Here is a 27,896-nt window from a genome sequence, read left to right on the forward strand (position 1 = left end):
TCCCTGTGTACTGTCAATCATGAATTTTGCTTTTTTTTTTTTTTTTTTAACCGGCTACGATTCCCCCTCAGATTCCCGTATCAGAGCTGCAATAGGGAATCCAGTTGGTCACCACAACATGAATGAAACAGAGGATGTGACCTAATACATTTTATAGGTCAGTACTAACATTATTCATTTGGAAGAAAAATGAAGAAACTCACTGCTCCTCAGTTAACACAATCGTAACATATCGCAAAACAATTTTTCTTTAGTACTTAAGCATTGGCGACTTTCATTCCTTAAAGGGTAATCTACAGTCGCATTAGCAGGGAGTTCAGTATAACACGGTGTCACCAAGACCTTTTTTTCCCCCTCTCTCCCTCCACTGCAAACATCTCCAACATCTTCTTGTGAGCAGACGCATCTGCCAGCAGTTTCGGTTTGTAAACCCTCTTTCACAAAAAATTACAAGAGGACCCGCTGATACGTCCCAGAAGCTCGCTCCGCACTCTCGCTCCCTTCGCCATGCCCTCGGCGTGAAAGATAGGGCTGGCTGGGAGGAGAGCATATTTTTTCTCATGTGGTACCATCAGAGGGTCGCTGCTCAGAACCTGCGGGGCCTGAATGTGGCCCCTGTAAATATTAGCTTTCTTATAAAACAATGCCTGTGCGGAGTTGTTCGTCAAGCTGGGGGCCGACGCGTGCCGCTGCGCCCGTCTCCGCCGAGAAGGCGAGGGGGTATTTATCTGCGGGGAAGAGATGTCGGGGAGACGGAGCGTCTAGAGTGAAGACGGGGGGGTATGAGGTCTTTTCTCTGTATTATTAAGAGCAGGTATTCTAAAGGATTCCTTGTTCGCGGCCCTCGCTGCAGGGTCTGGAAGCTTTCAGTGGTCACTTTATTAAAACAGCTATGCAGGGTAGACGCGTTGTACAAACGGGTCTTTGTCAAGCGTCTTGGGTTCTGAAAGGGCCGGAAAGACGGTCGATATGGAAAAAGCTGAAAAGTGTCTGAATTAATTGCAGTTGTTGAGAGGATAGAGGAAGAGGAAGGATGCAGAGATGCTCCTCTGCGGAGGCACAGGATGGAACCGCTTTCGTTGTGTTTGAACACACTGAAACGTGTTGTGACACTGCCGAATGAATGGCTTTTGAATTATGGAGACGACCACCCTCCGTCGTCCGGACCCCTCTCATCTCGGAAAAGCGTAACTGAGCCCTGCAGCCTGGAGGGCGTTTGCGGGTGTCAGAGGCAAGCCATTAGCTCGCAGCCAGGCCTTATTGGTGAAACATCAAGGGCCTCAGAAAAAGGCATGAAGTGGATCAATGGGAACTGACACACAAGTGTCAGTGAGAAAAGAGAAATTAGAAAAATGTGAAAAAGGGGGAGACAAGAGGGAAATGTCTTCTTTTCTCACAGAGCTATGCGATCAAGCCTAAGGGCCAATATCACCAAAAGTATGCGAGACAATGGAGTCCCCTCTAACTCATCTATGCAGCTCTATATTCCAATGGTGCCACATAACAATAGAAAGATTTTTTTAAGGAAAGATTTCCATGACTCACATGTAAAGACAGGGGAAACCCTGAAGAAAAAAGTGGAGGGGATAGTTTGGGTCCACTTTGTACCACAAATTGTTTGAGGATGAAAGCTTTCATCGGAAGTGGTGGCCTAGCGGGTACGGAAGCAGCGCCACAATCGGAAGGTTGTGGGTTTAAATTCCGAACTGCCAGGGTGACACTGAGCAAAGTGCCAACCCCACAAACTGGTGATGGGTTAAAAGCAGAGGACACATTTTGTTGTGCAGTGTTTCACAATTGCAATCGCTTCACTTTCAAATCTCAATCCAACCCAAAATCAATGAGATCTTAGAACCACAGCTGAGAAAGCTTCCCCAACAAATCATGACACATGATGATCAAGAAGGATCACATGATTGAGTAAAATCATGCAACCTAGTTCAAAACAGGACCAGCCTTGTAATTATTCAGGATAAAAGTTCCTATATGACTGATCCTTAATTGTTTTAAGATGTTTTATGCTGCAGAAGTGTAACCTTCATATACAGTTATATTGTGAACATCTAAAACATTCTCAGATCTGTTTATCTTTGCAAGGTGTGCACTTTATTTGTGCTTTGGTAGGTTCTAGTCAAGCGTTTCAGGGGTATGCTTACCACTTGGGTTGAACGCCATACAGGATATGGGTTTATCATGGGCCGGGAAGTGGGCCACAATTCCTTCTCCATCCGAATCATCACTCACCAGGACCTGAAAACACACACACACACACACACACATGTTCAGACGGCCTTTTTCGAAGCTGCCGAAATACATTCTGACTTTTTGTTTGTCTTTCGCCTCTCTATTTTAGTGCCGGCGCCACACTTGAAGATGCAATTCAATCCTCGGCCTACACACAATGTGCTCTTCTGGAGTAAAAATATGGCTTGGCATGTATGATTAAAACAAAGCGTGGTCCAAGTCAGTCTCGGTCTCTTTGACCAAAGTGGACATTAAGCCTTCCACATCCCAGTCGCCCTGACAACCCTCCAACCCACTAAAATCCGTCGCCCCCTTGTGGATACAGTTCCCAGTTCAGTGCACTTCTAAGCATTGCTGACAAAACCTTATGACTTTTTTCCATACAAAAAACTTTAAATAAAAATAATTTGTTTGATGGCTGATAAAAGGACATTAATGGAAATGGTTTCAACACATACAGAAATACTCTTACTCATGCAAAAAAATCAAGAACAATTACGTTTAATTGATGCAAGAAGGACAGAAACAGTCTCTCAGTTCTGGTATAATTATTAGACAGGTGGTAAGACCACTCGGATGGGTAATCCTTTTGAAATGAATACGTTCTCCATTCAAACAGATCTCTAACTCATTCCTTTATGTGCTTGGAGAGGCAGCCTCTCGTATGGTCATGAAAAAGATAACCAAGGCATGATAAGCCCAGTGCAAGCACGGGATAAATATGATCTGAGTGTTGCATTAAGCATCCAGTCGGCTTTTAATGGTATTGAAAAAGTCTAAGACCCCCAAAAAATGCTTCAGTGACACAAGCCAGAGCCCCTTTATTATGGCTAACAGACAATGTTGTTCTGTAAGGGAATCCTGCCCTGAGTTTTGAAAGAGGAGAATAAGTGTAGAGAGGAAAAAGAGAAGGGGGGATAGCCTATTACAGATGAGCTGGGGGAGGGCACCACCCCCCTGTTAAACCCCCAGCCAAAAAAAAATGCAAAAAGCCGAGCAAGGTAAACAGAAGCGAGAGACTGAGGTGCGCTGAGAGAAAGAAGCAGGAGGAGGGAGTCCTAGATCTCTTCATTCCCTCCACCGGTCGGTGACACAGAGCAGGCCCCCTGGCACGCCGCAGGGCTTACAGAACGGTGAGCTTCCGGCGCCGGACAACCCGCCGGTGGCACAGAGCAGTGTGCGATGCTGGAATGACAGCTCAAGGACAGAATGCAGACCTCACCCGGTGAAGACCACGAAGGCGACATGGGCGGGCATGGCAGGAAAGGGGGAAGAGCACGCTGATCGCGAGTGGCCTCAGCCTCTTGTGAGGTTGGGGCCGTAGCCATGAGAGTTCAAGAAATTAAGTTTCCACCAACACAAACCTCACAAAAAAATAAATAAAAAAGACCCAAGGCCGAGGGGATTTGAGAGTTGAATGAATCACACCTCTGTAGGCCAGTAGTGTGTGAGGTCGGAGCAAAGCTGAGCAGGAAAACTGGAAAGGTCCCCAAAAACCAGATCATCAGTTTAGTTAGGAAACATTCAGAATATATAGATATGCAGACACACACACAGGGCTCTTACACATTTTTACAAATGTCTTTGCAAATTTGAGGGGAAAAAATTTTTATAAAAAGTCACATTTACCAAAATATTGGTAATTGGCAGAAAAAATATATAGGTACAATACTAAAAAGGAAAGACACCTTTGTTCTAAATTCAATGTAAGGGTGAAAAGTAAATGCAGGACCAAAATTTTACCGACACCTAAACCCCAACAGTTTTATTGGTGTTTTAGGTTAATGGCTGCTTGAATTCACCCTGCATGAATGCATTTCACACGATCGGTTCACATTAGTCAGCTTTAAGACGAAATTAGCTATGAAGCAGTTGACTGACAATATTCACTCCATTAGTTACCGTAACACTCATACCTGCCCCTCCCCGACAGCGTGTGTGTCTATGATTGTGACGATGCCCGGGGCGTGAGGACTGCGGCGGGTGGCGCTGTGGGGCGTGCCCTCCTCGTCGGGCACCCCAGAGGGCAGCGTGCCAGCTAACTGGGTCACCACTTTCCCCACCATAGTCAGGCCTGTCTTCAGCGTCTGAAACAGAGATACATGAGCATGAATGAGACAAGAAATATTGTCAGCAAAATGTTTGCAGATATTCACAGGTATAATTTTTTTTTGGTGTAGTTTATACTTGTGATTCACATTCCTAATAAATACTGAATATAATTATAGATGATAACGTACTTTGGTTTTGTGGTCATATCAATAGTACCATAATGTAGAGGGCTATGGCAAAATATGTGAAGGTGTGTGTGTGTGTGTGTGTGTGTGTGTGTGGAAGCTGTCTGTCTGCTCCGTGTGCAGAGTGCTGGCGCAGCAGCAGACAGGCTCAGCCCCGTGTCTGCCACCAGGCGGACTCCCGCAGATCAATGGGGACTGTTTGGATTAGCACTAAAAAGCCCAACTGCAGTGATTAGAAAACACATTAGTGTTGATCAATTAGGAGGTAAACGCTTCTCTTAATAATTGATGGGGCCGGGAGCAATTTACACACAGTCTGTTAGTGAGCTTGTCAGGGTCGCTCCAAAGGCCCAACAAACGCAGGCGCCATGCTGTATTGATGGCGGTGCCTGGACTGAATGCCTGATTAAGCTCTCCAGGGCTTGGTCTGTGTATACGCAAACGCGACACACACACACACACACACACACACACAGTACCACACAGCAGTTCACTCCATTAACCGGGGAGACTAGGAGTAGAGCCCACTTAAGATGTACTATCCATTTACCACTAGCAGGGAAAGGAGAGGACAAGCAGTTCTTTAGAAACAAGGCCTATGGGGCTCAGAAAGGCTATTTGCCACACACACACACACACACACACACAAACACACACACACACACACACACACACACACACCTCTGTACAGCTCATTTTATCCAACATGAACAGCAACTACATTCATCCAACATGAACAGCCAAACAAACAATTGCAAGGCACCTCATCCACCAGAGTCTGATTTCAACGTGGATTCAATTCTTAAATACTGCCCTGCCCTCCTCGCCGACCTCCTCCATTTCTTTGTCGTTATTGGGTTAGTGGTGGGGGTCTGCTCTGAGACAGCCCCCTCCACCACCCGCCTCTGGCCCCTGACAGGAGCAGCACTCAGATCCACTCAGCGCGGGGCCGGCGTGTCACAGGCGCGGATATTGTTATAAATGACGGCGCTGTCTGCAGACGGGCCGTCTGTAGATCAGGACTTTTTAACCTCATTTCCACCCCCCTGCTAACCTTTAGCGTGTTTCTTTTGATGTATACCACCATTAAGGCTAATGGCGCTTCTCTCACGTAGGCCGTTAGAGATCGTTAGGAAGTGATAGGGCAACTGGGGAATTAGAGATGTGGGCTTAATAAATCAATTAAGCCACCTTCGGGGAGCAGAGGAGACTGGAACCATATGAGGGGCGGCATCGGCAGGGAAATAAATTCTGGTGTGTATTAAAACACCCGGCAGGCCGAATGACCCATCTACAGCCAGGCGCAGCAATTCAACACTCTCAAAGCGACTTTGGAGGCCGTCGTTAGATGATAAAAGAGCCCATGACCTCATCCGACAGCAGCGAAAATGCAGATTTCTGGTTAGAAATGCGGACAAAAACGGTCTGCAGCGCAGCCTCTGTGTCTGTGGTGGGTTTTGGAAGCATGGGCGTAGTTTTCTATAGAACCCTGAAGGGATGTGTCCCCCACCAATATAGATTTTTTTCCCCTTTTCTTTTAAAAGTACTTCTCTGCCCAAACCATTTACATTTTAAATGAGGTGGTCTGGGTGTGCCTTTTAAAAGCCGCCCCTATTCTGCATGTAAAAATACACTACTGTGTGTGTGCACTTCATTTGCATAATGCGAGTATGTTTAAAAAAAAAAAAAACCTGTGCACGTGGGCAAGCGTATGTGTTGTGAATGTTTAAATGTGTTTGAGGTGGTGCACATTTAGCAGATTACATGCCCAAGTTTCACAATGAAATAAAGAAAGAAATTCATAATATACAAACATTAGATGCACATCAACCCTTGAAGAAGTGAAAGGTCAGAATTAGAAACAGTAAAGTACAGGGTAAGACTGGATTGAATTTTTGATCAGGAGTTTCCCGACATGCCAGTTCAAAACCAAACCTTATTATACTGTTCACCCCCCAACCCCAAACACCCTTTAATTTTGCACTTCTTATTAATACTTTCCATTGACATCATTAAAGGCTGGAAAAAAAAGCAGGCATCCATAAAAAAAAATGTGCAAATTTCAATACTGACATTTTTCTGAACCATCTTCTTGGTTGTGCTGTATATTTTTAACACACTGGTTCCCTGAAGTTGTACGAAAAGTGAAAAATAATTTTCCTGAAACACCTAGGTGTGTATTTATGGTGCGTACAAGCCTGTGAGTCTTTTTTTTGGTTTTTGTGTGTTTGTACATGGGTCAGTGTGTGGGTGTGTGTCCATGGTGTGAATATACACATGAGCACGTGCCGGGTCTTACTTTAGCAGCACTGATGACCGTGGCAGTGTAGGACTGCGCATTATCTCCACAGGCACCACCGCGCGACTGGTGACACCGGATCAGCTGCACACAGAGGGACACACAGGACAGAACAACGTCACCACTGCCGTCTTCCTCACTGTCACCCCCCCCACTCCCAATCTCTCGACTCTCATTAGCCCTGAGTGGCATCTGCCATGGAAACGAGGAGGGTTTGTGGTGGTGGTGATGGTGATGGTAGTGCTGGCCAGAGCACTTTAGCCCCCCAGTCCTTTAAAGGCCCCAGACCCAGACTCTCCGAGGCCCTCATGAACACAATGTGTCTGCTGCTGTTCCCCACAGAACTCATTAACTCAACCAGAGACCCTGCTCCATCTGTCCATTACAATGTCCTCCATTAAAGGTAAGAGAAAAGAAGCCTCCGACGCACTCCAACATTCTACCGCTGCCTTTATTTCACCATCTATGTTTTATTAGTGCAAGAACACTTCTAACGCATTTACTCTGCTGAGATATATGGAGATGTAATGAAACGCTTTAAGACATATGACAGATCTCCTGAGCAGCTGCACTGGATGTTGTTTATTGCACATAGAGAGTGCTTGTTGCCTTAATTTATTTGTTCCACCTGCCTTGTTCTCTGCATAAGCCAACCATCGGCCTCCCAGAGCTATGGGGTTCAGGTTAGGCCCAGGACAGGGGTAGCAGCCTGTAACATAACACACACAAGAGACATGAAATAAAGAGAAGAAGAGTTATTTGAAATCATACTGAGAATCATAGCAAATACAAATAAAAAAATATATATGCAAAACAACAAAATAATAGATCTAAAAATCAACAAAATAAGTAGATCTAAAAATCAGAAAACAGCTGGAATCACAGGTATAAAAGAACACAAACTTTCAGCACAGAGCAGAAACATACAGTGCACACAGGGTCATGTGAGTGCACATTACACAGGGGAAAGTGTGCTGACAGTAATTTAGTGCTCAGAGTGCAGCTGAAATGCACGGAGACAGTAATTTAGTGTTCGGAGTTGGGATCTGACGCTGGGCGAATAAGGCTTGAGGTAAGCCACAGGCACAGTAATGCAAAACCGTTTTGTGCTTTTCCATGGCAGAGGGATCCAGCGCAGTGAGATAACATGTGTTTAACACATCCTGTGTGGAATGGCTACGGAGGGGGCAGTGGAAGAGCAAGATGGTGGAAGGAGAGCAGGGCAGTTCTCAGTCCAGCCCAAAAAATTACTGATGTCTTATTAGTTAATAGTTATTCAATGCTGATATGACCTGCTTCTGGTTGCAGCAGAGACCACCCCCCAAAAAAAAATAATAAAAAAATTACACGTCTAGCCGACATTTTATGATGAGGAAATACCCACTCCCCACAATAGGAAAACAACTAAATAATGATGTACGGATATTGACTGTGATCATTTCCTGCGGTGCAGACATGGACAGGGAAGGCAGACAGACAATGGGAGCCATTAAAATAACACTAATGGCAATTTACAACAGGTAATCAGTTAAGTGGGGGAACTTAGGTCTGGTTTTGGTGCATGCACTGTGCAGGTATAATTTGCTACACACTGCAGTGTGTAAGGGGTGTGTTAAGTTTCTAACGGCTTAATACAGCATTTATGTTGAGGGTAAATTTAGTTTTTTTAAAGGCCTCGTATGGGCTATAGCTCAGAAGTGATTCCATTTAGTTTGTTATTGAGATTGTTGGAGGAATATGAGCGTCATGCATGTGTAAGAAATATGCTAACACATTTATAGAGATGCTTATAAATCAACAAAAAATTGCATGAATAAACACCAAAATACAATACAACCCTACACAACCTAAGCTTACTTGTCACAAAGAACTTTTTTGTGAAGGTGCAGCTGTCAAAAGCAGCAATCTTCTCCTGCAGACTGACAACAAGAATCCTACATGGGTAAAGAAAGACACAGGAATATAAGGAATATAAACCATCTTTGAAAAACAGAATTAAGAATCACGCAGAGAACTGCACACCACAGAAGGAGGTGTACCGTGTGTTGCAGTGCAGATCATAAATAGGAGTTTTGAACTGAATTGATTTCACCATTTCTCCAGTTCGCAGAGAGTAGAGGTCCACGCAGCAATAGGGAGTGCTGGTCCTGCAAGACATGCATACAAATAAATAATAAATGAGAAGAAGAAACATTCTCTGTTGTCAAGCAGTGCAAATTAAATAGTGGTGGTGTATCATTTTCAGTGGACACATCTGAAGAAAGCATGCCAAGAAATATCTCTGGGAGAGGAAAAGGATATTTATTTCTTTAATGTTTCAATGCGTTACCCAGAGGCCTTCACCATTTACAAAACCTATGACATGCAGTCCCTTAGTATGTAATAAACAGAGGGAAAGTGAGAGCTCAGCAGGAGCTCAGGGGGTCTCCAGTGTTCCCTTTTCACTGCTTTAAAGATGCATAGATATAATGTTAGAGCTACAGTGTTTTTTGTTTGTTTTTTGTTTTTTTCAGAAAATAATACAAAATGTCCATATCAAACGTCCGGACCAGATCTGACTGAAGTACTTCCTTATGGACTGTTCTGAGGATTCAGTCTGATGCCATCCTGTCCTACTATTAGATATTGGCACAAGGTTCTAATAAAATGCATGCATTATATCTAATTTATAGTGTGTACTCCACCATTTCATTACATTGACAATTTATAAATGTCCCTGATGGCACACAACATTAGTAGAGCAGTCAGAAACCCTATATGGAGATATATAATATGTATAAGATATGTTATGTATGGAGGGTAATACACAAGGAAGAAGTAAATATGTCATTATGTACAAATGTGTATTATAGGCAGTACTAGTTCTAATATAATAGCTATTACAAATGAAAGTACTTATCAAGACCTTAGAGTAAAACAATAATAATATTTACAACATTACTGGAGATGTTTCTATGCATTACATTTACAGCTTGTTTATTTTAAAGGCTTTGGCATTTGTACGGCACTTTGAATGCTGGGGAATTTACAGCCCCTCTTTAATTTGCCAAACTCACTTGCTCAAGCCCACCTGACCTGCTCAAAGTGAAACATAAATTCCTAAATGTGTCACACACACTCAAAGCCACAAATACACACACAGACACAGAGTCTGCTGCAAGATAGGTGACTCCAGACCTCTTTGATTTCTGCACCCAGCCACTCCACCATAGCCAACAGATATAAAACACAGTCTCTATGACTAGTGTGTGTGTGTGTGTGTGTTTGTTCTCATGTCTGTGAGAACAAAGTGCTCAGCAATGATAAGAAGATAGTGTCTGAAAAGCTGCATTTCCATTTTCCGGGCACCACTGACATTTCCTCTTTCCAGACATCGCGTCTGAAAAACACTCTGAGTAAAAAAACATTTTCTCAAGCACAGAGATTAATAGAAGAATTTAACTTCCCAAAGTTGTTCCCGGGTCGACGGCCATTGATTTCAGCATCATCAGAGCCGAATCAATCAAATTTAAAGCTTTTTAGTGCAAATATAATAGAAAAGATATGCTTCTAAACGGATTAATGGGGCAATGATGGCCTCTAAAGGAGAATCAGACCACACCACTCGCTTCAATTGTTTGCGTTTTTGTATGCTAACAAATGGCCTTGTTCTAATGGACGCTCGCAATGTCATTTGTAATACAATTTCCTCACTCTGAATATCCAAAGCCTGGGTTGAGAGTGAGGCTAAATTACAATTAGCATTATGAATCATGTCCAAATGTCAGACCTGCACATGCCGAGGTGATGGCGAGCCCCATGGCCGTGCCCTGTCCTGCAGGACCCGCCACATCGACGTATCAATTACGGAGGGGCCAAATTGATCCGTCCAACTTGACGAATGCGCCGGCAAATTCGCTCCAAAATTCGTCTCCTGTTTGATTCAGTTAGAGTGAAAGGCAGGAAAAAAGGCGAGTCAGGAGTACGCGTTTGATGTGATCAAGGGAGATGTCGGGTCCCCTTATCAAGACACACACACACACACACATACACATTTAAAACGGTATAAGGTACCGTAATGGTTTTGACTTACAGAGAAAAGGTCATGTCTGCTGAATTCGACATCCCTCTCCCGGCTCAGTGAAAGTTCACGGCGCTTTAAACACGGATTTGGTCGATACCAATTACTCAGCTAATTACTGGGTAGCAACGTCATTAACTGACCACAGAGAAAGGCTGCAGAAGCCATCAGCTTTAGGAATGGCGGCATCACTTGACGGTGCTACCAGTCCGTCCAAAACCGACTTTTTACAGTTACCGCCTTCCCTTAATTTTAGCAACACGTTCCATGCACAATGGCTATTCCGAACGTTATGTCAGACGCTCGCCATTTCATCACCTCCATAAACTCGGTGACATCTGTTATTCCATCTCGCTGCCACCCGACTGGATTACAGGCTGGCGTTTTTTTTTTTTTTTTTTCTCTCTCTCTCTTCTTTAATCCATAAATTTTATTAACCTGAGTGGAACAAATCGGAAAGACGTTGGGGCTCATTTCATGTGGTGCTGCACAGTGAACGTGGAGCCTGGAGACGGAACAAAAAGCCCCGGAGGAAATAAATTCATTTACAAGGCGAGCGACGTCGTCATCACACCCGAGGTCGCACTACTTTACGAGCTTCCTGAATTCGTACGGGCGATTACATGCTCTGGAAATGCAAAACAAATACTGCCTAATCTCCAAATCCCAGCTGTCCTTTTCGAAGCCCCCCCCAAAAAAGGGAGCACATACTTTCTGCTAATTACAACTATCCACTGAAAATAAATCTTACGCTAATGATCTCTGCAAAACACAGCTAAATATGGAAGTGATTTGTCAATAAAAAAAAAATGAAGCTAATCTGCCATTCTAATGCCACACGTTTAATGTGAGTGCCATTTTTCAAAGGTTAGCAATCAGTTTTGGGAACAGTCACGTAAACTTTTAAAGATTAATGCTCCTAAAAGGTGTTTAAGGGGGGAGGATAAAACAAACAAATTTGAAAAACCGATCTTTGGACGAGGATCAATGCCTTTAACCTGTGTCATATTGATTTATAACAGTTATTTCAAAGCCAGGGAAGGGGATAAAAAAAAAAAAACACACAGCTGAAAACAATTACACTATTTTTGTAGGCAACAAGTGAGGTGGGTGGTAACTGAGACATTTTCAGAAAAGGAAGGGAGGGAGAAAAAAAAAAAAAAAACTCCTGTCACAATTTTCAGAGCCTTCTCCCTCCCCGCCTCCCCTGAACCCGACGCTCAGCACACAACAAACGCTGGCCACATCACAGGCTCTGTGGGGCCTGAGGGGGCCCTTTCATTCCGGCACGCCGCGGGCATTAGCGGGAAAGTAATTAGGGTAAAAAGTTCAACCGCAGCTCCATGTCTGCAGCGCCGCCAGAAATACATTTCCTCCGCTCCCCTGTCGCCGGGGCCCTGCTCGCCGCCGCGCTCCCCCGTTCCGTCCGCGCGCGCTGCGGCGCTGCGCCCCCACGCTCTGCCGTTTGTGGGGTTTAATTGGGGCTGCGTGCGCAGGACAGGCAGGTGGGAGAGAGGGTGAGTGATGGGTCCGACACAAGCGCAGATGCACACTGGAGCGCAGAACATGTATTAATATTCATCAGATCAGCCATATGTTTTAGGCATCACTGTAAATGCAGCACTATAGTCTTACGTGCCAGATTTTTGTTGGATGAGAAACTAATGCACAACACTGTCTGCCAAGACCTTGGACGTGTATTAAGCACAGGTTCAGTATATTAAGTGCGTCCTCGTATTAAAATGAAGAAACCTAATAACAGATTAATTCTGCAGCTGGAGACCAGACATGTGTGGTGCGATAAAGTGAGAATAAATAAATAGATGCAATACTACTATACCAACAAAAGCCAATAGGTTTAAAAGTGCCATCACTAATAGGCCTGGGTTTATAAAAAAACATTTTCATTATTGATTATGACATGAGTTATCAATAATGCCTAATTAAGAAAAAAAAAATACCTTGGCACCACTAAAGTAGTGACATACTTTTTTTCAGTCTACCAATCACTATAAAAGCATTTTGGACTTACAGGCCTGTGATCAGTGTTGTAACAAGTGCTTTATATTATTCATGGAATCAGAGTAGGGAGTTACTGCAGATTCCTTGGAGATAAAAACATGTCCGGAGCACTTCTGAACTCTGGAATTCGTATTTGACACTATATCAGTGTCCAAACATTCAGCAGTAGACAGGCATTTCTAAACTACCGCATTCCAGGTAAATAAGAATGCTGCTGATGTGACAGTGTACTGAGCACCATTCCGAGCTTCTCAAGGCCAAACTCCAAAGGATGAAGGCTTCACTCTGCCTGTCCTGTCCTGGGAGAGAGGGGTTATAAACTCTCGAGGTCACGTGAAAAGTTTTTCCAAGATGAAGACAGCTATGATTTCTGCACATTAATCCATATGACGACTGCAAGTCATGTTATTTATCACAATTCCTAATAAATTAGCACATGAACGACTACACAGAAAATGCTACAAAGAAAGAGACAAAAAAGGGAAGTGACAAGAAAACTAACTAATCTGTACTCAAAGTACTCAAAAACATATGAAGCCTACATATACATAACCCATTACATTTATATGGGGTGGTAGTAGCCTAGTGGGTAACACACTCGCCTATGAACCAGAAGACCCAGGTTCCCACTTAACCACTCAAATCCCACTTACTTCCACTGTGTCCCTGAGCAAGACATTTAACCCTTATTGCTCCGGGGGGACTGCCCCCATGATTACTAATGTAAGACGCTCTGGATAAGGGCGTTTGATAAATGCCATACATGTAATGTAAATGTATATATCGGGCTATCTGGCAGGGTTTGCCGACCAGTGACAATTTTGCTCTAATTTAAATTGATACGAAAGAGATCTAGAAGGAAAGTTGAGGATGTAATGCTGCACACACGGCCCAACTGCAGGAAGTTTGCATCGCAGCCACTTCCTCCCAAAGGTGCCGCTGACGGGGTGAGCTGCTGGTCATGGACAATCAGCCCAGCGATCCGGGTGTGATGGCGAGAGAAGAGCACACCGTCACGGGGCTTAAAGCGTCACTTGCAAATCCTCTTATAATCTGCTGCCACTTTAATACAAACACGCAGAGCTTTTCATTTAATACACTTTAGTGAGGGGTACGTCACATCTAACGTTCTGAATTGTCACGGAAATGCAATGAAAAGTACAGCTTAATATCACAATAGGCTTTCGCTAAGTCTCTTTAAAAATATCTGTCCAGGACAAGCAGGGACATTTTTTGCCATGTTATTTATATTTATTAATTTTTTTTTGTTTCTGAAAGTGGAATTAACAAATAGAAATTAAGTGCCAGAGGGACTTCACACAGATGCTGAAAGCAGTGTGGACATTTAAGGACGCAGTACAGTAAAATGCATTCCTATCGCATGCTAGCTAGCAATTAGCGTTTGGACAGGCCGTGCTCATAAGAGTTGGATGAACATTAATATTTGAGAGCTGCAAGTCATTATCTGGGTGGTCCCAATGGCTCGGCAGCCAAATCTGCAGCCAGAAGGCACGGTGGATGGTCGCCTGAACCTCCACGTGCCACAGAGCCAGTCAGAAATCCAGCGGTAATCAGCGTGGTGACGGAGGGCCATGTTTGATTTAAAAAAAAATAAAAATGAATCCACATCCTCTCCTCGGAGACCAGTAAGTGGAAAGTTGAAGGGAAGTGAGAGGGCTCCTTTAATGCTTTCGCCCACCCGACGACTGCATTTCTCCACGTGCAGAAGAAAAAAGCTGGCCTCTGTCATGCTGAACTTTTAGCCCGGGAGCACGTTGTCCCACTAACAGCCCGCTAACGCTTTAAAGCTGCAATTCAGTCGGTTCAATCTGCATTAGCTGGAAGAGAAGAGCATTAACAAAACTCCTATTGTACTACGTGGAGAGGAAATAAACAGACAAGAACACACACACTCACACACCTGAGAACAGATGTGTGACGGGGTTAATTTGTTCGTTTGAACACGCACTTCGCCACCAATCAAATTGTGAGGACCATATTCACGACCTAATCCTTTCCACCGATGGCATTACGTTAGGTGCATCTGACTGGAGTTCCACAACAGCCCCCCCCTATCATCCAAATCTTGTAATCGGCTGAGCCGACTCCTAAACCAGCCATCCCGTATCAGCCAAGACTCAAATGTGTTTTCCATTTACGTGTCAAGACGGCATCCTTTCTGGTGGTTGACAAAAGCTGTTATTTCGCATTGATTATAACCTAAAGGTTCTGCGAGGACTTTGGAAAGAAAAAAAAAAATGTCTATGCTCAGGGGTCTTGTTTTTTTTTTCCTCTCTTCTTTCTTCCTTTCTTGAATGCAACATTATTTAGCAAACACTTCTTCTGGAACTGCGCAGCCACGCCATTGACACGGAGGTTTGGGTTATGGCTTTCAACACGGGGCATGTTTTCGGCATTAGCAGTCGGAACACCGAGCCAAACCATCGCAGCCCGCCTCCACGTCAAAGGCAGACACGGCATGTTCCAAGCACCCGCTAAAGCGCTGAAGTCTTGGAAGCGGGAGGGACGGTGGTCTCTCCATCAAAAGCGCACTGAAGACAGACTTCCTTATTCTATTTCCTGAGCAGGAAATATCAAGTTAAGGTTTGTTGCTGTGGAAAAGGAGGGTAGGTGCTGGAAGAGAGGGGAGGAGCGGCGAGTACCACGGGCATCCGCTTCCTCGCTCTCCTTCCAACAGTGGCAAACCCTAATAGCCTGCAGTCTCCTGGGCCCTGCCAGGGTCTCTGGCGTGGGACGACTCGTGAAGTCTGGCTTGGGTTGCCTCTCTGCAGGCCACTCCCTGTGTCCTGGCAGCGGCGCGAGGGCTCGTTACGTGCAGTAAATTTGTGGTTTTCTGACGCACCTCCTTGTAAAATGCTGAGCGCCGGCTCCCTCTGCACTTTTAATGTCATGAGAGATGGACAGCGATTAACACATGATGAGTTTTAAAATAGCTGCTGTCAAGTTTTTCATGAGCCCAGTGGCTTTATTTCCTCCTGAAATAATCGTGACCTTCCTTTTTATTGCAAAATGAAAAAAAAAATAGTAACTGAACCATTCAATAAAAGGGGGCAGTATATGTCAGAATATGTCACCTCCACAGTTTCCGCTGTACTGGTGGCAGGAAGGAAGCAATGGTAGCCAAGGCTGCTATCAATTCCCGATCAGTGGGATCTCGGTGGCACAGATGAAAGCCTAGGAGACTGAAGACCTCCTGGTGCTGTGTGTTTACGTGTGTGTACGTGTGTGTGTGTGTGTGTGTGCTCCCTGTGATTAGACCACATGCATTTCGGAGAGGCACAGGACGTGACGTGGAGGGCGACACACTCACCCCGACGAGCCGGAGCTTTTGCACACCCCAAGCAGAGGCCGCTTCTCAGCAAAGCTGTCAATCTTCAAAGAACCTTAAGAAAGAGCAGAAAGAAAGAAAGAAAGAAAGAGGGACTTTCATCAACAGCAAGCATGTGTAGCCTCTCGTCCATCAGCCGGAGACGCCCACCCGCTACGCTTTAAAACTCCGCCACCACAACAGGAAGCGTGCTGATTGCATTACAACAGTTGCCCTGTAATCAAATTATATATATTCCCCCCTTTATTTTTTCCTAAGGAAACAGAAAACAAAGAGGGCACTTCTTTCCTGTCAGCTTAAAGACTCATCCTCCCCGACCACAACATGATTCGGCTTCGCATGAAGACTCGTGCGGCTCGAAATGAAATTAAAATACCAGCGTGCAAAATATTAAGACAGCGAGTGAGAGAGCATTGTGTTGAACTCAAACCATCTTCGCTGCGCCTACGCCGCAGAAAAGCCTTCAAAGCCGAGCGTGGACCTTTCGTCAGAGCTTGTTTCATTTTCATCAAGGGTCTTGGGGTAAATTACAAATCAGTAAAGAAAAAAAAGGCCAGTAGGCATGTTTTCAGGGGTTCAGAAAACGTGTTGCATTAGGTTCCATTCGTCAGTTTTCCTGATTTTTAAGAGCGGGAGGGCATCCATTTTTTTTTTTTCGGCCGGAAAAAGCTGTAATTTTGGGCAGCCATGCTACCGCGGTAATCAGATTCAGGACTGCAGGGTGGCGTGTGAGCGCAAACGTCCCATTCTCGAGGCTGCGCCGCTTTAAAGAGTCCTTTCTTCCTCGGCCTCCACTTTCTCTGTCAGTGCACAATGCAACCAGTCACGATATTGAATAATCACACATAACGCGATGGCTCCAGCAGATGACAGTTGGCGCCCATTTCACTGTCACAATTAATGAGACGAACCACTCATGTTCTGTTAAAATAAAGGGAAAAAAAATAGGAATCTGAAAAAATTTGGACTGTTCTTTTATGCTGTGGCCTAATTGTTAAAACCAGCATTTGTGCATCTGTATCTTATTTTCTAATAAGTAAAACTTAGGATATGTCGACACTAAGACCAAAACAAAGCAACCTGTGATTCTGTAAATGGACTCGCTGATTTGGTCATAAATCATGCGATTTCAATCCGCACATTTTACTAAATAAATAGATTTTTTAAAAATCAGATATGGAAGGATAAGGAAAAATGGCCGATTTGGATGCAGATATTAATCAGTTCACATTGGAGGACTGATGTGACACCGGCAGTGGCCAAAAATGGGTCGGCCCCTCTGGAAACGCTGAACTTCCTGGGAAAGACCTTTCCTTATTAATATCAACACCTATTTTCAGGACTTTCCAAATCCGCCCACCCAGTCTCCTGTCTGAAACAAATGGTCTTTTTACCGCCCAGCACAGTGCAACATTGTTTGGCCCCTGACAGATCGCAATCAGTTTCCCCAGTAGGACAATTGATTTTATTTTGCCGAGGACTGCTCTCCTCATATGTTGGATATCTGCTGCTTCTTATTACTGATTTTCGCTTTTATCCACGTCCAGACAAGTTTGAATGGCGTCATTGTGCATTGTTGAGATCTGCAACGAGAACTGGAACATTCTGGGACGAGGAGGATTCTGAATAATTAATTATTGAACACAAGGGTTTATGCTCCTAAATCTTGCTTGAAAAAGATTCATTGCCATCTAGCATCACGTGTCAGCACAACAGCAAAAATGCTGTACATAATTAATTATGACCTTGTTTCTGTTTTGTGTAAAAAGTCTCAGAGAACTGCAGTCAAAAACATAATTATTTCAGGGGAGTCAATAGAGACCGTTCCCTTTGAAGAAATGCACCTTTGACCTCTGTGCTAATGTAACTACCATCGCCATTCGCTGGCCAATGAGCAAACAGAGATTAAAGGGAAAAGAGGGGGTACAGGAAGACAGAGAGATGGGAGGTATGTGTACATGTGTGTGTGTGTGTGTGTGTGTGTGTGTGTGTGTTGGGAGGTGGGTTGTCTCAGACTAGCAGGACTCTCAGGGCTTCTCATGGGCCAGCTGACACGAGGCCAACACTAATCTGCAGCGTGGATTTTTAATATCAGGATGAGAAGCAGCAGGGCGCTGGCATCCACATATCCTGCACATATTAGCTACGCCACTAGCCAGATTAATATTTGAAGGCGTGCCATTCCTTTCAATACATTTTTTTTTTATAAAGTTTCTCAATATATATTAATGGACAGTCTTAGTCTGGAACTGAACACAAAGGGAACCAAAAATAATGCAGTTAAAACATTAATGAGAACAAAACTATCCAATTAACTACATGCCATAAGAGTAAGTTGCAATCAATAATTTCCATAAAGCCATATTATATATTGCATGCTTTGATTGCATTCAACTAGTGTATCTGGGGAAGTGCGAGACAGCCAGACACTCACTGATATGGGGAGACGGCAGGAGCCGGGCGGTCCGCACTGGGCCATGTCGCACGGAAAAGAGCTCGTGGGCTTCACCGCTCAGCTGAGGGCAGAGAGCACAGAGGACACACGCCATTACACCTGACACCATAAACACACCATGCAATGCACAGGACACAGGACATCAGTGCAAACCAGCAATACTTCGTATTTATACAGAAAAACTACTTTTCAAAATCTACAAGTGATGACAGAATATTTATACAGTTCATTAAACATAAATAAAAAGTACATAATTACATTAAAGCAGTGAAATTGTGCACAAGCCTTCTTAAGTTACACAGATGTTAATTTACAACCCATCATTGTGGTAGTCAGTGCTTTTCAAACATCATGCTAAAAAAGAGACTCTTCAGTGTTTGAAGGTGTAAAAAAAGTATTTAAACTATACAGAGACTGCTCTTAAAAGCTCCTTTAAATGGATATGCTGTTAAGCAGCTTATCGTCTGTTTGTGATCTCATGGCTTTGACCACATCTGTGCTTGGCAGAAACGCATCCTCCCTCTCTTGCAACTGGTGTGAATTGAAATCATTTGGCAAATGAATATGTGAATACATTGAGAGAGAAAGAGAGAGAGAGAATAGGAGGTTGGGGGCACTTAGGGTGTAACCTGCGACATTTATGCAATCAGTGACAGTGTGGTGCCATTGGCTCCGCAACTGTGTCCCCTGAAACAACCAGAAAAGAGCATCGGTTTAGTCTGAAGTAGCCAACCAAGCACGCCCGAGCGTGAATGATGAGGATCTTTGTTTCTGCATCAGAGACAGAGACGGCCTTTCTAGCATTCGCCGACATGAAAGTGTGTTTGCTTGGACGTTGTTTAGGCTGTGGCGGTTAAGAAGTGGCTTGTTAAAGGGGCTCTCTGAAATCAAAAGCCAAACATTGCACACTTGAAGATAAACCCATTCCGGCCACACATGAGACATGGAGCCCGGTGTTATCTGTGTTCACCGGCATGTGGAATCCGTGTCGCTGGAAAATGACACTCAAAATGACACTCGGGATACTTGAATGCAATTGGCAAAAAAAAAACCAACATGATTAAACATGTTTATTGCATAGAAAATTATGCAACGCATTGCAAACATCTTGCATGTTAGTCACATGTCTGGTCAATGCTCGCTGCGCATGCATCAGCAGGTCAGTAATGGCACAATGGAAACAACGTGCTGATTTAACACTTTTTTTAGACCAAATATTTTAAACCAAACAAGTGCATGTACAGTGTTTTTTTTTTTTTGCAATTATTAAGGGTCATTGCCCCCAGGGTCAGTGATGCTCACATGTTCATGGACCAATGACATTATCGCTACCTCTGTTGCACCCCCCCATACCAACAACAAGTTCAGCATCCGCTGTGTGTGGAAACTGGCTCCACACGCGGTGGGGTCACCCATTTAAAAAAGGTCTCATTAACTCATCAGTACAGACCTGCTTCCAATTACTGCAGGCCTCAATGTCTGGAGAGGTCATATGATCAATTGGAATAATTCTCAGCTTGTGTGTGTGTTTGTGTGTGTGTGTGCACGCATGGGAGGAAGGATAGAAGCAAAAAAAAAAAAAAAAAAACAATACAGCCCAGGACAAAAAGAGATTTGTTCACACTGCAAGGAAAAATAATCGATTCCAACTGGGTGGAACAAACTTCATGTGAATACAGCGGTGGGGAGAAAGAAGTCAAGAGCCAAAACCGCAGGAATAAAAACTACCAAGCGCCGAACAAATGTCTTGAAAGTATTATCGCGCAAGTATGACGCCTTCTACTCATGTTACCAACAATTTGCAGAAATCTCTCCTGCTTACATTTGAACGTAAGAGACAGTTGGACGTTTTGGGTTCAGTCAAATGGTCCTCCACTCGTACGGGCCCTGACCTACGGTAATGTCAGGTTTAATGGCTCTGTATTTCCGCAGCTTTTGTTTTAAAGCGCTCATCCCTCTTTGACATTCTCCCCCACCCCGTGTGTTAAATTACAGTGAACGGGCATTATCACATTACAGGCCCTAATCCACGTGTCTTAAGTAGATAAGCACGTCCGAGGATGATCGCTCTTTTGCTCAATTAGTAGCCTTTTCAGAGTGACGGATCAGAATAATGTTTTTATTAAAAGTGGTCGGGACAGACTTTGAAAGCGGCCGAGCGGGAGATTAATGGTATAAAACCCAGCAGGTTTGGAGAGAACGGGACGCCTGAAATCCCCCGCTGACAAATGGAACAGAGCAATAATGGAATTTTCTGGATTGTGAGGTTTACATTAATGCCACTGTCATTACCGGAGCAGCCTTCCTCGCCTTACCGGGATCTACATGACATCCATCAACAACATTTCCGCCATTACATTGCCATTTATCACAGCAATATGCAAAATTGCTTTTTTCCCCTCCATCCAGCTTTGCTCTCTGTTGCTTTTTATTTTATTTATGTCAGCTCATGCCGTGATAAAACTACTGTGTGTTAATCTCTGTCTGTGCAAAGACCTGGGACTCACGCTGAAACTGTACAGACAAAAAAAACACCATTTCCCCAAATTACCATAAAACGATCCAGATAATTACTATTTAACTTTCGCCATGTCGACAGAATTTAATAAATTGTAATTTCACTAATATCATAATACTTTACACCAACTCTTAACACTCAAGTTACAGAACAGAAATAATCATTTATTGCACAAACATCTTGATTTTATATACATATGCAGCCAACCGTGGGTTTGGCCTGAAATACAATACAATACAACAAAGAACAAATAGACTCAAGTAAGAGCAGAAATGAATGTACAGCATGAAATTCAACAGGGGTATTTAACGATCTGTATAAACTGATATTATGATTGTATTTCATACAATCCTGTGCAAAACCTGAGAGACACCAGTAACTTTAAAATTCTATGGTGCCTATACTGATGCATTAGGAACTACTGAGCACTTAGTGGCAGGACCAGGGAACTTTAAAAAGACAAATCTGTGTCTATGGTGACATCTAGAGGATATAAAATGAAACTGCATAGCAAATTCTCATCCTCGATTCACTCACCCGTAAGGCCCTGTGAAATCTGTTTTATTTTTTCCACTTTAATTCTTATGAATTCCATGTGTTCTGTTATAAACATGTTTATTCACCTAAAAACTATGTCATAATGGCGTGAGTGGGGAAAAATATCCGGTAATATGACAAATCATATTTTATCACTGTTCAACAAAATGCTTGGGCATTTACTTTTTGCTTTTGTAAACCATTTGCATGTAAATTATATGTGCATTTCAAAGACCTATTTCACAATACTACATATTCTCCCTTTTGTTAAATAAAAGTGCTTCATGTTTGACCTCAACATAAAAAAAAACAACAAGCAAATAAATGAACATTGGGGCGACCTGGAATACAAAAAAGTTTGTGCCCACTTGCATAATAAACTAGAACCATGATAATAAAATCAGCTGACTTGTTTACATGACCAAGAGTTTGCTGGCGTGAGCGTTTTGCTTCTTTTCTGTTTCTGATCTGAGTTATTGACTGTAAGTGGTCATCACATGATTTACAAAAGAGTTGTTCGTCCGATTCATAAAAAATTGTTTTGGTATTATTCTGCTCTAAACTCAGCACTAAGAGTCGAATTCCGTAATTTTCTGAGAACACGTTGCGTATGCGCACGCCTGCATGGAACCGATCAGGCAAGTGGTCCGAATTCAGCACTGACAGTCTCTTCGCCATAGCTGACCGCACGTTTACATTGCGTTGGTGTGTGCAAAAATCCCACCTCAAGTGGAAGCACGTGTAGTGGGCTACAGTGGCAACACAATTCCGCATTTTATTCCGTTTTTGTTTTGTTGGATTCTGCCTGTATAAATTCCTTCTGCAGTTTCCACATTGTGGTAATCACAGGGCCCTAAAACTGCTCGAAATGTTTCAAAAAGATCATTACATTTGCAGCATTTATCAGACACCCTTATCCAGAGCAGCTTTCAATCAGCATTTATAGGGGACAGTCTCCCTGGAGCAATTTAGGGTTAAGTGTCTCGATCAGGCACACAATGGTAATAAGTGGGATTTGAACCTGGGTCTCCTGGTTCACAGGCAAGTGTGTTACCCACTAGGCTACTAATGTATTGATATATTTTTTTTATTTTGTGCAGTGTGTGTGCATGTGCGTGTGTAAGTGTTAGATTCGTCTGAAATACTTTTTGAACAAGTGGGTTTTCAACTGCATCTTAAAGGTGGTAGTAGGTGGTATGCTCCTCTGTAAACTGTGGCTGGAAAATATAATTTTGATCCATCTGGCTGTTTATACTACACACAGAGACACACAGACACACGATAGGTAAGCGGGTACTCACAGACACACTCCAGATCTGCATCCCGTCTGAGTACCCGATCATCAAGCACAGAGGAGGGTCATTTCCATTGCCGTGCATCTCGAGGAACTCCGGTGAACGGGCTACATCTGTCCACAGAGCGAACTCAAATCAATCACAGTGGTAAATTGATTGTCACTTGTGATACACAGTAGCACAGCACACGGTTCACACAGTGAAATTTGTCCTCTGCATTTAACCCATCACCCTTGGTGAGCAGTGGGCAGCCATGACAGGCGCTTGGGAAGCAGTGTGTGGGGACGGTACTTTGCTCAGTGGCACCTCAGCAGCACCTTGGCGGTTCGGGATTCGAACCGGCAACCTTCTGATTACAGGACCGCTTCCTTAACCGCTAGGCCACCACTGCCCCACAAATCACATATTCTTACTGATTTAGAATTGAGACACTAAAACCGGGAATCAAGCGTGCAGTAAATGTACACAACTGAATAGAAAGGTGCACATTTAAATTGGGTCTTACCCCATCAATGCCCCAAAGTAAAAAAAAAATTCAATTATTCAATTAAAAAAATTATTCAAATAAAAAAATTATTCAATTAAATGCATTTCATGCAACTGCAAACTCTCATGCAACACTTCAAAGCTCCAATGGGTTATTTGTTCCTTAATATTATGTATAGAACATCAGACCAGTTATACAAATATTGATCACTAATGTACCACTACAACCTATTCTATTTGTTTATTATAATAAAAATTAAAAAAAGACCCAAACATACCATTTATATCAGCTTTTTCGAACCGCACCCAAACTATCTTCTCCTTCTCGTCAGTTTGGGGCGCACCTGTATACGCCTTTAAAATAAAGAGGCACAGCATTAATATCTGCCCACAGTGCACTATATGTTATCTAGGTGGTAGTAGCCTAGTGGGCAAGACATTTAACCCTGAGTTGCTCCAGGGAGACTGTCCCTGTAACTACTGATTGTAAGTCGCTCTGGATAAGGGCGTCTGATAAATGCTGTAAATGTAAATGTAAATGTAAATCTATAATAAAGTCTCTTAGGTATAGACAGACTATTAAAAAAAACATGAAATAACCAACAATGCAGCCTTCCCAAACAACCGATTACTACCATCTCAAGGTAAATATGAGGCATTGTGACGAGTACAGAGAAAGCATTTGGCTCAAACTGTGACAATCTTGTAGTTTTGTAGTTACAGCTGTAGGTATTTTCATCCAGTCACATAATACATTTGGCTACCCATACCACGCACATTTCTGCAGCAATCTTTACTGAAACTGGCCAGATGGATTCAACCTGTTGACAGAGAGCATTTGTCTCAGCGAAAGAGCCCATTCACACTAATAGCATCATGGGATGCTCCCGCATGGCCTCCTGCTGCATTCAAACCATTCTGCTTCTGCACTGTTCCACCAGAGCCAGAACACAACCTAACCATTACAGGGCTCACATTGTAAAAAGAAAATTTGCACTGATATATTTACTGTTAATACTTTCCAATACACTAACGGCACTTTTCAGATTACTAATAAGTAGTTACAGGGACAGTCCCCCTAGAGAAACCCAGGGTTAAGTGTCTTGCTCAGGGACACAATGGTAGTAAGTGGGCAAGTGTGTTATCCACTAGGCTACCATCACATTTACAGTACAGGCCAAAAGTTTGGACACACCTTCTCATTCAATGTGTTTTCTTTATTTTCATGGTGCATAGGTCTGTGTTATAAACTGTGCATAAACTGTGGAAAACGAACTGATTATGAGACCACAGAATTATTGAGCTGACTGGCTCACCTGAGGGACGACATCCTGCAGGAAGGTTACAACGCTCTCCATGTACGACTGTTCACTGAAAGGCATAAAAATCCACATTACATTCTCTCACCGGTAATTACAAATCCCCCTTAAAATTTCTAGAATTAAAAATGTTCCATTTTATGCTTTTTGCTGGTGTAAAAAAGTATGATTCACGATGACGGCTATCATAATTGTCGTACTTACTTTGAAAGGAGTAAGTAAAAAAACTCAGGAAAATCTATTGAGGTTTAAAGGTTGTAATTCTGGGTGATTGCAGATCTTACGTGGCTGGCTGTGCTCGGACCACAACCCCTCCGGCACAGCGGCTCGGTCTGCGAGGGGAGTCGCTCGCCATTCTGTCCTTCAGTCTGGAATCGGACAGAAAAGTACCTTGTTATTTCCCATGAAAAGTGCTTAATTAATCAGACAAAGTTTAAAATAATGATGTAGTTGAACCCACGTCAGGTGATGCACGTACTGTATTTGCCCAGATGTATTGCTTCTTTAATCAGTAGTTTGTTCTAATAATTGATGAAGTTTTTTAAAGTTACAGACTTAACAAAGACAGGATTCCACTGGAATTCAATTCTAATTGTTACTGATAACGTTCCTCTCTAGCTGTGTGCAGATATTACATCATCAGCGGACAAATCCAGTGCAAACAACGTCTGGCCTGAAGTTCTGAACCATATGATGTCTTTCTAATACACCAAACAACTTTTTCCTGTGAAAAGAGAACTTTTGAGGAGTGGTGTACTGTATTTTTTCCAAATGGTCAATAAAACAAGTAAACAACAAGTAAGCAGATAAGGAAGCAGATCCGGATTCAGAAGGTTGCCGGTTCAAATCACACTGCTCCCCGGGTGCCTGTCATAGCTACCCACTGCTCACCAAGGGTGATGGTTAAAAGCAGAGGACACATTTCGTTGAGTCACCGTGTGCTGTGCTGCAGTGTATCACAATGACAATTCATGCTGACCAGGTTAAAACTGGCGGTGACGCAGGGAAGCTGGCATCAGTAAATGAAAGTCACAACAGTAACAATCAGGAAGGTACAGCCAAATTAGAACCTTTACAATGGTGTAATAACGACGTAAGGACACGTAAATAGCCCCCCACTTCAATTTCTTTTCTTTTTTTTACCTCAATTTACTCCGTGTACATGTTGACACATCTGCCTTGTACGATTTAAACTAGAACGGGCTTATTAACATGCCTCCTAACCCTCGACACAGGACACTGACACGTTTGTAGAAGCGATAGCCCAGCTGTGGGGCCTGGTTCAACCCAAGCTCTGCACAGTCCTAAAAAAGCAGCTGTTTAACCAAACGAACAGGCACGAACTGGGTCATGTTTTTCTTTTTTTGTAAATTATTAGCCGACACGGTCAGCGGTCCGATGCGCCAATAACTCAACTTATTGCATTTCCGAAGAGTTTCCCCAACCTGCACGCTAGCTAGGCTAGTGACAGCATCTCTTTCGCAAGACATTTCACTGTGCTAACGTGTGTTCAAATAATAGCGTGTCAGCTGAAAATACCTTGGCCGCGCGGTAAATACGGAGGGCGTCTTCGTTTAAAGTCCCTTTATCCGGCAGAGTGGTCTTTATCAAAGGCTACAAAACAGCACAGAAAAATAACAACGGGACTAGAAAACACGCATGCGACCAATCGGAGCGCTCCGGTTCTCCCCGCCGACCAATCGTCTCGCGCCGGGGGCGGAGACTGGTTCCTGTTTGAACCAATCAGGAAAAAGTACACACGGGGCCTGAGACGAGAGCGTCACAGCCTACGAGCCAGACACGCGCTGTCCGGATCACGTGTATCAAGTTCAGGTTTGCAATTGGTTGAACTTTAGCGAATGCAGATCAGCGATTATTTTAAATGCTTATTTAAAACAGATTGCGAACTAATAGTGGCTTAATGCACTTCTGTGGAACCTAACAGGGCAGCGAGATTTGTAACCTCGTGGAAGTGTAATGCAGAAATAACTGGTGAAGAACTGGAGAACACGGAGTTGTCAGGCTAGACAAGAAAAAGTCAAACGTCGACATTTACTGTTACCTTGTTGTTCAAACTGGGGAATCTACTAATAATCTGTCATAAAGGTGTAATTGTAATGTATTATGGCTTGTTTATTACTGATATTAAGGATAACAAGAGCAGGTCAGTAGTGATCAGCACAGCATGGATGCTTTTTTGTTCTGTATGGCAAGTGGAGTCATGTACATTTCACACTATTCACTCTGAATGAAAAAAATATTTAAAACATTTATTAATAAAAAACAGGGAAATGTCTCATGCTCATGCACAGTACTGCATTACTGTGTAAAACATAAATAATAATGACTGAAAAGTGAATGTCTCAATAATATTCACGTTGGGGTCAGTGGTGGCCTAGCATGTATGGAAGCAGTTCCGTAATCGGAAGGTTGCCGATCCCAAACCCCTGAGGTTCCCTTGATGAAGGAGCCATCCCCACACACTGCTCCCGGGGGCGACTTTCATGGCTGCCCACTGCTCACCAAGGGTAATGGTGAAATACAGAGGACGTGTTTCGTTTTGTCACCGTGTGCTGTGCTGCAGTGTATCACAATGACAATCAACTTCACTTTCCCTTGATATGTAGACATGAGCTAGAAGAACTGGGGGTCACTCTCTCCCAACCCTGTAAACTAATGAATGATCTCAAGCAAAAGTCTAGAGAGGGAGAAAAATATTATATTGCTGCTCAGAAACAGGAGAGCGGTCACTTTCTCTACACTCATCATGGCATTGTCTCATCAAAATAAGGACATTTTCCAATCAAGTGAAACAATATTTGATCAGTGTTTTATCTAGGGTTTTTATTGCGCTGCCATAATTGCTTGGGATTTGTAGCAACAATGTGTGTTGGTGTTTCTGCACAGTTCTGTCTGAACTGAAATCATTTTTATATGCTACAACTAACGTGGAATACCCCCTTTGACCTCCACCTCGGGTCATGATGCAAGGTGACCTAATGCTTCCTTCCTGATTGAAGATGAGCACTTCTGCTTTGGCCACTTCCTGAATTTGAGAGTGACTACCATATCGTG

The 27,896-nt window shown here is 43.3% G+C and overlaps 1 protein-coding gene across 2 annotated transcripts in view; it reads right to left on the bottom strand.

The window, feature by feature from the left end:
- The window catches only part of bcas3 (BCAS3 microtubule associated cell migration factor), a 180,301-nt gene extending 153,805 nt beyond the window's left edge, over positions 1–26,496 (bottom strand). For both annotated transcript variants that reach the window (XM_029000655.1, XM_029000656.1), the window contains exons 1-13: positions 26,361–26,496; positions 25,106–25,189; positions 24,819–24,873; positions 23,781–23,856; positions 23,023–23,129; positions 18,646–18,727; positions 16,194–16,266; positions 8,820–8,927; positions 8,638–8,714; positions 7,413–7,489; positions 6,781–6,864; positions 4,161–4,331; positions 2,157–2,250 (exon numbers count right to left, since the gene is read on the bottom strand). In XM_029000655.1, coding sequence (XP_028856488.1) covers positions 2,157–2,250; positions 4,161–4,331; positions 6,781–6,864; positions 7,413–7,489; positions 8,638–8,714; positions 8,820–8,927; positions 16,194–16,266; positions 18,646–18,727; positions 23,023–23,129; positions 23,781–23,856; positions 24,819–24,873; positions 25,106–25,176 — 1,075 coding nt within the window. In that variant the 5' untranslated portion in view covers positions 25,177–25,189; positions 26,361–26,496. The remainder of the gene's footprint in view (positions 1–2,156; positions 2,251–4,160; positions 4,332–6,780; positions 6,865–7,412; positions 7,490–8,637; positions 8,715–8,819; positions 8,928–16,193; positions 16,267–18,645; positions 18,728–23,022; positions 23,130–23,780; positions 23,857–24,818; positions 24,874–25,105; positions 25,190–26,360) is intronic.
- Positions 26,497–27,896: the final 1,400 nt, after the last annotated feature.

Source organism: Denticeps clupeoides, chromosome 13 (assembly GCF_900700375.1).
Source record: "Denticeps clupeoides chromosome 13, fDenClu1.1, whole genome shotgun sequence".
Lineage (NCBI taxonomy): Eukaryota > Metazoa > Chordata > Actinopteri > Clupeiformes > Denticipitidae > Denticeps > Denticeps clupeoides.